The sequence below is a fragment of the Micropterus dolomieu genome, linkage group LG17 (assembly GCF_021292245.1).
Source record: "Micropterus dolomieu isolate WLL.071019.BEF.003 ecotype Adirondacks linkage group LG17, ASM2129224v1, whole genome shotgun sequence".
Taxonomy (NCBI): domain Eukaryota; kingdom Metazoa; phylum Chordata; class Actinopteri; order Centrarchiformes; family Centrarchidae; genus Micropterus; species Micropterus dolomieu.
The window spans coordinates 37,110,309-37,119,634 of NC_060166.1; the positions used below are offsets into that span (position 1 = coordinate 37,110,309).

General features: G+C 43.7%; 2 protein-coding genes across 2 annotated transcripts in view; both read left to right on the forward strand.

The window, feature by feature from the left end:
• Nucleotides 1-577: 577 nt before the first annotated feature.
• spcs2 (signal peptidase complex subunit 2) lies at nucleotides 578-5,604 on the forward strand. Its single transcript, XM_046074730.1, has 5 exons — nucleotides 578-694; nucleotides 1,806-1,889; nucleotides 2,002-2,162; nucleotides 3,156-3,290; nucleotides 4,568-5,604. The coding sequence occupies exons 1-5, from the start codon at nucleotides 653-655 to the stop codon at nucleotides 4,752-4,754; spliced, it is 609 nt and encodes a 202-aa protein (XP_045930686.1). The 5' UTR covers nucleotides 578-652; the 3' UTR covers nucleotides 4,755-5,604.
• Nucleotides 5,605-7,317: 1,713 nt separating this feature from the next.
• abcg1 (ATP-binding cassette, sub-family G (WHITE), member 1) overlaps nucleotides 7,318-9,326 on the forward strand; it is a 27,819-nt gene continuing 25,810 nt past the window's right edge. Inside the window, exon 1 of the mRNA XM_046073898.1 lies at nucleotides 7,318-7,445. Within this exon, the coding sequence (XP_045929854.1) occupies nucleotides 7,383-7,445 (63 nt within the window). The 5' untranslated portion in view covers nucleotides 7,318-7,382. The remainder of the gene's footprint in view (nucleotides 7,446-9,326) is intronic.

Genomic DNA, 9,326 nt, shown 5'->3' on the forward strand with positions numbered 1-9,326 from the left:
ATTCATAAGCTGAAATATGTCGCCTACCCTCACACACAGCTTGGCAAACATGCGTAGGGCGAGTTCTGCCATCCTACTGTAGGCCTATGTGCACAGCACAGCTGCTCAGTGGGCTCGATTGGGGACAAATTTCTCTTTAGTTTTGATACATTTGTAAATATATATATATATATACACACATATATATCTATATATATATATATAAAAGTCTTTTATCAGATTTACCTATTGTTATTATAATTTCAGGTCAATCATGAACTATAAGTGAAATGTAACTGCTAGTAAAATCCTGAGAGAATTGGCTGCAAATATTTGAGTGGCTCCTCCACTTACACGCGTTAACTTACTCCAAACTTATATGTAGTACACATATATATATATATATATATATATATATATATTTGAAGAATACAGTATGTACTCAACAAATACGTTATGATGTAATAGTATATAAAGTTTGGATTATAATATTTGTTGGTTCTCTCAGTAGAAAATGAGTTAAAATCATTTTCAGTTCAGTTTTATTCTTTTATAAAATATGATGACGTTTGCATTTTGTTGTGAGCGATCACGTGGTCCGTCGTTCAAATGTCGGTGAGAGCCAATCAGAGGCGTCCAGATCACAGCTTCCGATTTATTTGCGGAAGAGAAGATGGCGGCCGCGAGGAACGGGAAGAGCGGACTGCTGGAGAAAGTAAGACACAAAGTTTTGTTTCTTCATCGGCCGTGAGTTAAAGTTCAGGCCGGAGTTCCGACAGGCAGCCTGTTCCTGCAGAGAGCAGCTCTCTGTGAGCCGGCGGGTCTGCGCAGGCGCTGCTGAGAGCGAGCTAAGCTAACGTTAGCAGGCTAAATACATTAATTATTTTGTAATTAAACTTCAAGTGAAGAACGGAGTTAATAAAGAAGCGATGCTCTGTTTGTGTGCGTTATTAATCAGTCTGTTCAAACTGCAGCCCTACGTTCACTTTCCTGTTTCCAGCTGCTCAGTCTGCTGCACCAAACTCCATTCAGAAAACAGGCAATTTAAATAAATTTAGCCCACACAGGGTCAGACTGTGACTGCGGGAGCGCTGGTGTTGTTAACGGTGACATTAAGCATTGGTTCATTCAGTCGGCCCTGGTTTTACAGTTAGTGCATGAACTCCTGCATGAGTTTACTTCACAGAAAGAGAGTGATGGGGAAGCAGCGCAGGTCACCAGGCCGGATAGAAGCAGAGAGGAGCACACATGAAAGTACCAGGCCTCAGATCTGGTTCATAACTGACTGAACACACGTTAGTGCAGAAATGTTTTACAGGTTTTAACTTCAAATGAATGGAACAAAGTCAGAACTGTGGAGTGTCTTTTTAAATGTAGATCTTTACAGAGTCACGTTGTGAGAGCAGCTGCTGCAGAAGCAGACTGAACATCTGTTAGTTTCCATGTAGCACACTTTGCATTTGACCGTTTCTGTTCTACATTATACTCCTACTATATTATTTTAATTAGATATGCATTATTACATAATGTGTTGTATTTAAATATTAATACACAAACGCCAAGTATTTTCATCACATTCTTGGTTCTGGTGTTTGTACTAAATACTAGATTGAGTACAGCACTGTGTAATGTTAATTTTCACCTGTTGCAGCAGCTACAGAGACAATAAATAAGAAAATACACATGAAAGAAAAATAGAAAACGATTCTGTATAACATTATGAATGCAAACATAGAAAATACAAATAGACTGGACATGAATTGATCAGAAAGCGTGATTAAATGGTGATAAATGAATCCTCACGAGGTGATCTGTGTGTGCTTTAGTGGAGGATCGATGAGAAACCCGTGAAGATCGATAAGTGGGACGGAGCAGCTGTGAAGAACTCTCTGGATGACGCTGCGAAGAAGGTCGACTTTCATTCTTTTCTTCTGAAAGATCATCAAACTCCTGATATTAATCTTTACATTTATAGTTGTGTGTTTGTTCCTGTGTGACCTGCTGCTGCTGCGCCCCCTTCAGGTGCTGCTGGAGAAGTTCGGTTACGTGGAGAACTTCAATCTGGTGGACGGCCGTCTGTTTATCTGCACCGTCTCCTGCCTGTTCGCCATGTTGGCTCTGGTCTGGGACTTCCTGCACCCCTTCCCTGAGTCCAGACCGGTCCTCGCCTGCTGCGTCGTCTCATATCCTTCAACGAGCTGGTCGGGTGTTATTGATCGCTGATCTGTTAAGGCCAGTTTATACTTCTGTGTCTGTGCGGTGGATCAGTGAACACAGGGTGCAGATGTTGGTTTCCGTTGTTTGATAAGCTGCGTCCTTAAAAGCCCACGAGCGCCTCACCTGCCGCCGCCGCCAACAAGGGACGCAACAATTACAGATTTTGTTGGTACGATTATAGTCCCAGGAATAGTCACGATTATTATGAATTAATTAATTTCACAACACTACTAATGACTTTATTATCGAGAACTTGTTGTAAGTTAGAACTGGTTCCAAATGCCCACGACCCGTGGACTCATTAAGACCGCGTTTCCTGACTTCCTGCAGTGAGCATTTTACCGTCCGTCAAAGTGTCTCTGATCTGCCAGCAGCCGCTACGCCGACCTAACGTCTCCTCACGTGTTACGTCAACAAAGCGTGAAGAAGAGGGTCCTTCTGGTTCCGGTCCTGGACCGTGGCGGACCGCAGCAAACGCTCCAAAGTTTGACTCAGCTTCACTAACAAACTGCAGCAGCTGCAGTCAGGAGGTTCGGTGCGAAGGAGGAAGCAGCTCCGACGTGACGAAGCGTTTCCTTCAACACGGCGTGAATCTGAAGGAACGCTTCAGCGTGTTCAACGTGTCGCGCTCTCCCAGATCCAGCTAACGCTAACAGCAGCGATGCCTCAGGTACTAAACACAGGTGAGCCGACGTTCACCTTTTATACTGAAGGGGAACCGACGATGGCTACAGGCGAGTCCCAGAGACGCCCCCTCTAGGACAGAGACTCCTCTCACTTTAGAGACACGAAGGGGACGAGGAGCGAGGAGATCTGTGGCGAAGGAACCAGAACCGAGAGTCCAGAAGTAGAATCAGAATAGATCAATTTGAAATGATACCAAACCGCAGCAGCGACACGATGTGGATCAGTTTGTGTCCGTGGTGGTTTTCCTTCCTTAACTGTCCCCCCTGCATCACGTACTTCATCATGATGGGCATCCTGACTCTCTACACCTCCTACCGAGAGAAGAACATCTTCCTGGTGGCCCTGCAGAAAGATCCAGCTGGGATGGATCCAGATCACACCTGGCAGCTCTCCTCCTCCCTCAAACGGTCAGTCTCTGTCTTTTACCCAGCATGCACTCAAACTCATTCTCACTCCGTGTACGGTTCCTTCTTTGGTTCTTTTGTTTCAAAACCAAATCGGAAAAAAGAAGTTGTTTTTTGGTCTTTCAGATTAAAACCGGCGAGCTGAATATTAATGAATCATACACAGACTGAAAGGTTCGTTCAGCCTCTCGACACGGTTTCCACCTGACCTTTATCTTCTGAGATGGACGAATTTAGAATTTAGCCTCCAGCTGCAGGAACACACGGGTCACAAATCATGTTTTCAGGGGAGCTCATGTCTTATTAAGAGGAGCTGAAGCTCCCTCGTTGTTCGCTGATAAACATATTGGGGTATATTTCTTAGATCGCTCAGGTCGCCAGCTGCTTCAGATCAGCCCAAAACAAAATGCTGCCTTCATGCCGACGTACTTAATCTAGAAATGGGAGAATTTTGAGTGCTTGTGGCAAAACCAAGTTCTCATATTTCTTTTTTCCTGTGAGGCTATAACAGGCCTGCAGTGCTCACTTCTACAATCATATTCACCAGCTGACATGAGATGCGACTTGAAACTAGGGATGCAACGATTATAGATTTTGTTGGTACGATTATTGTCAGAGAAATAATCACGATTATTACGATTAGTATGCATTAATTAATTTTTAATATTTAATTACATTAACAATTATATTTCTATAATATGTAATTATTATTAATATAAGAGGAATATTAACTTTAATCCCCCAGGGGAAATTGTTATAAAGAAGGGGAATAAACTGAAGTATTAGTGAAAATGAGAGAGAGAAATTGAGTGTAGTGTTAACTGAAAGTCTATAAAGGCCCTTTTAAGAAAAGAAGCGATTTGCACTACGTGGAAGCTGCTCCGCACTAAAGTTGTACTGCTTTGACCGCGGCGTGCTCGCCGTGCGGGGCGCGTTGCTCGACGCAGCAACAAACCAAGCCGTTGAATATATATATATATATATATATTATATAATGGGCCTCAAAGCGCCGCGGTGAGTCTGAAGTTTACACCTGCTACAGCATTGATTGTAAGTGATACGTTTATATTTAACTTGCCATGTTGTTTAATATAATGTATTAGGCCTAAAAATCATAATTGTTTATGTCCGATTTGGTTTTGAAACAAAATAACAAAAGAAGGAACCACGCACGGGTTCTTCTCCTTCCTCAGTGCTGGAGGAAGTACTCGGATACTTTACTGCAGTAAAAGTACATCACCACAGCGTTTGTTCCTGACGGTGTTGGTTGTGTCTCTCAGGTTCGACGACATGTACACGCTCAGACTTTCCTTCGCCGACGGGAACTCGAAGAAGTGGAGGGAGGCCGAGTTCACCAAGTCGGTGTCGGTGTTCTTCGACGAGAGCGGCACGCTGGTGATGGACCAGTTCGAAAAGGCTGTTTCTAAACTCCACGACACGCTGGCCACGGACAAGAAGACCAAATAACACCCTGAATATCATCCTCGCTCCTCACAGCTCGTTGCTTTCACTTCATTTCCAACGGCAGAGAGAGAAGAACCCGTCACGCTTCCTTTATTCTGCTGGGGGTGCGTTCAGGGACGCTCGGAGATCTGAGTGGAACCAGCTGTTGTTAAATAATCTCCTGAATTGATTTGTTGTGAGATGATGATGACGTCACATTGAGAGTGATAAACAGGAAGTGATATATAAAATGTCTGTAAAACTTTTCTAAAAGCACAGAAACGTTTGATTTGACGAGAATTCTCACCTGAAGATGATCAGATAGACGGCGCTTTTTGTCTTCTTCCAAAATATAGGTCACGTTGGGTTTGTTGGGTCCCGCTCTGGGGGCCTTCAGCGGGCCCCGCTCCCTCCGTTTCTCTCTCTGTAGGTAAATTTCCCTGAAATGAAGTGAAACCAACGAACTGTGAACAGGAAGTCTCTGTCAGGTTCTAGAGTTCGGGCCCCTGAGGCAGCTCTCTGTTCAGTTAAATGTTTTATTTGACGTGTTTGACGTGACGGCGAACTGATGCTTTTATTTTATACGTTTTTCTTTTGTCTTTTTAAAGTTTGAATTAGTTTCCAGTGTGGGGTGGGGGGGGGTTGACGGAGACGTTTTTCAGCCGTTCGTTGGATCGTCTGTTTCTTGTTTCATCTGAGCAGCGACAGTGTTGGTTCAGGAGCTCGTCAGTATTTCTGTGTGGAGTTTTCCTCGCAGCAGGAAGTGGACTGAATGTTGACTGAACTTTCATTCTTCTTGTGTCCCATGATTCTCTTCTTCTCCTTCTTCTCTGTAACTGCTCAAACATTAAAGATGGATTTTGTTCCCAGAAGACTAAAGAAATAAAGTGTTGGTGTTTATCAGACGCTCCAAACAAACGTGTTCAGCAGAGTCCAGCTGCCCCTGATTTAACCCTCCACAGTTCAGCCAGCAGGCGGCGCTGCTGCTCTGATGGAAGCGTATGCAGCTGAGTTATCGACTTCCTCCATGAAACTTCAAATCACAGGTGGAGCTCAGGCCGCCAGAGTTGGTCAGTGTTTCAGCCACAGCACAGATGAATAGTCCCCTGTGCACAAATTTTACATCATATCCACAAATACGTGTGATCTTTTCAGGTGAAATGGATTTTTACACATTTGTGACTTCCCTTTTAAACATGTGTAGAATTATTTTGGCCGATTTGGCAGATGCTTTTATCCAAAGCGACTTACATTTGTGGAACAACGTGCAAACGTCAACAGAGCCTCAGTACAGCAAGAGATCTACGACTAGTACAGATACTAGTGAGTTAATAGCACGCACGGCATCCATGGGTTAAATATCCAGGGCAAGAAGAAGGAAACGGTGCCATCACTAAAGAAGAACTGTGATGGGGCAGAAGAAGAGTACAGGACGTGCATGTCAGAGGTCAGAGGAAGTGTTCTCTGCAGAGTTTTCAGGAGCTTGAAGTCAGAGAGGGACGCCGCTGCTCTGATGGCGTGCGGCAGCTCGTTCCACCATCGTGGCGTCGCAGATGAGAACAGGGATTGAGGTCGCTTTGTGTGAAGGGACGGCAGAGCCAGGCGGCGTCCGTTGAAGGAGCACAGTGAAGGAACGTAGGCTTGGATTATGGAGTTCAGGTAGATGCTGCAGACCCAGGAGTCGCTCTGTATGCAGCATCAGGGACTTGGATCTGATTCTGGAGGCCCCGGGGAGCCAGTGGAGGTCCCTGAGCACAAGCTGGAAGAGCTATGGCTACGGTTTGGAGGACATTGATGCACAAGGCTGCACATATTTCTGTCTGTGTTTGGGAGATTGTTTGCAAAAGATTCACAGTTCTGCTTGTACTGGAACGTGTTGACAGGGCAAAGAAAAAAGCTGTTTACTGTTCTGCACAGCACAACGAGGAAATGACAGAATCAGAAATGTAAACAGGGGAAACGGGTTGATGCTCGTGTCAGTCGGGCCTCAGATTCTCCTCCGCATCACAAAATCTTCATCAATTCAGAACACGTTTACAAAAACAGACGTGTAGGAAATCTGAAAATCAGAAAATAGTGAGAAATGACTTTTGTGATGGAGGCTGAACGAGCAGCAGTCTGAGAAAAGAACCAAAGCCGCTGAGACAAACTGGAATCGTGTGCTGTCGTCATCTGGACACTGATGAAGACGTTTTCACACAGGAACTGACTTCTTACATTATTTCACTCAGAGTTTTCTGCATGTTTATGGTTTTTAAATATGTTTTCTTTTGATTTAATGCAGCTTGGTAATCTTATTTCTCAGCTCACAATAAAGACTTCTCTCTGTCTGGACTTTGTCCCTTTGAATCATTAAAGGTCCGACTCTCGACCCAGCAGGCAGCTCAGAACCTCCAGGGGATGTTGGACCACTTCTAAATCCAGACCCGTCTCGCTCTTTTATTTTACTGCTTTGAGCACACTGACACTGAATCTGAGGATTTTACGGATTAATTTCACACGCTGAAACGTCCACCAATCAAAGAGCAGGGGCGGGGCCAGCTGCTGGGGGCGGGGGCGGTATATACACGTGGGCGGGGCCCTGCAGGGTCAGTGCGGTGATCAGATGTGTGTGAGGGAAGCTCAGAGTCTCAGTGTTGCTGTCTCTCGGCCATGGCCTGTCTGATGGCCGCCTGGTCCGTCCACAACCCCAGCGTCACCAACTCCATCATCATGGTGAGTACTGACCTCACGCTCACTGCACACCTCACTATTAACCAACTTAAACTGCTTCCAAGTGGCAGGGAGTTGGGTTGAATGATTAGTTCAGATGAACCTCAGGTATGAAATCAGCTGAGTTCAGTGAACTCTGAAGTTAAATCAGCCGCTGCTCCTCCTTTAACACGAAGAACTTCAAACTGCTGCGGAGTCAGTTCAAGGCCAACATGGCTGCAGGACTTTAAGTGGACTTAAGGACTGAATTTGGGTCATCATGGTTCACATGAACAGAAACAACCAGGACTTCATGTTACATTTAATAAATCCTGTTTTCTGAAGAGTCTGAACTCTCAAACAGTGCATGCTGGGAAATCTGCTGAGATGGTGAATCGTGTTTCTTTAAAAAAAAACTTAACTGAGTCGAATCAACTGAAATTTATTAGATCTGAAGCCTGAAAGAACATTTTTAAGTTGAGTTGACTTGAAACTAATAAACTTTTATATATTTAGTGTTGAATTAAAGAGATTTAGTTGATTTCACTAAATTCCCGTCGCATGTTTTTCCCAGTGTGAAGAGACTCGGTGAACATGTGGTGAACTTGTGGTGAACACGGCAGCTCGTTCCTCTCAGAGGTCACAGGTGTACCTGTTAATGTTAAAGGGCACCTGTTGGGCTTTTACACCACCGGGCCAAAGTTTTAGAGCACCGCCATGTTTGTAGTTCTTCACTAAATCTAAGTAGAAGTGAAAAACCTGAAATGTACCAAAGTTAAAAAATGACGTTTACGACATTTTCAGATGTAAAATGAACATTTAAATGAAGTTTGGTTCAATATTTCACAGTAGGATCAACTGATGACCAGCTGCTCCGTCTGCCCTCATTAATATCATATGGAATATTTATAATACAACGTAGTTTATTAGTCATTATACAGCACAAGGCTGCACAACAAAACGATTTTTGTAGTTTCTTCATGCTACACACACAATAATTACAATAATAATAATAAAGTCCAAACAAAGCTTCTGTATTAACAGGCTGTTCCAAGGTGCTTACTGTAGAAATGTGTTTTTGCATGTTTTTCTTCATTTACTTCCACTACTGCACAATTTAAACAACACTTTAGTTAATTTTAGTTGTGTTTTTTTTAGCTTAAGTTATGTTTTTCTTGGACAATGCACATTTGTTTCTTCTATTTCTTTCTATTTAAATCTTATTGTGCAAAAAAAAAACTTTCTCAAAGCAAACTATTTTTTTATAACATTTTTAACAAATACTTTCAGCATCCCAGTCCCCCGTATGTATGTATGTATGTATGTGTGTGTGTGTGTGTGTGTGTGATGTATATTAATGAACGAAGACGGAGCAGCTGTTCATCGGTTGATCCTACAGTGAAATAATGAACCAAATTCCTTCATTTAAATGTTAATTTTAGATCTGAAAATGTCGGAAACGTTGTCTGTGAAGATTCTCAGTCATCCAGGTCATAGTTATCCAACGAAGGTTAAAGTCAAGGGCAACTGGACTTGGTTGAAGATACTGGAAGACGTTTCGTCCCTCATCCAAAGGACTTCTTCAGTTCTGACTGACTGGCAGGGAAACTCAGCTATTTAACCTCAGTGGGGTCGTTGGCCCGGGTCATCGATACCGCTGGTTCGTTAGTGTTCCTTGTTGCTGTGACGACAGTCGTTACAGTCGTTAAGACTACCTGTGGCCAAGACTGAACGACCATCGTTGGTATCTTCACCTGAGGCCAATAGGTTACGTTTGTTGAGTTTCCTGGGAAGTGATGAAAGGACAGCATTGTAAGTGGGGGATAAGTGGTGGCGTAGACCCCCTCCCCTGTTCAATGACGGCTTCTCCACCCTGGTGTAGATGCTTCCTTGACACCTCTTTCA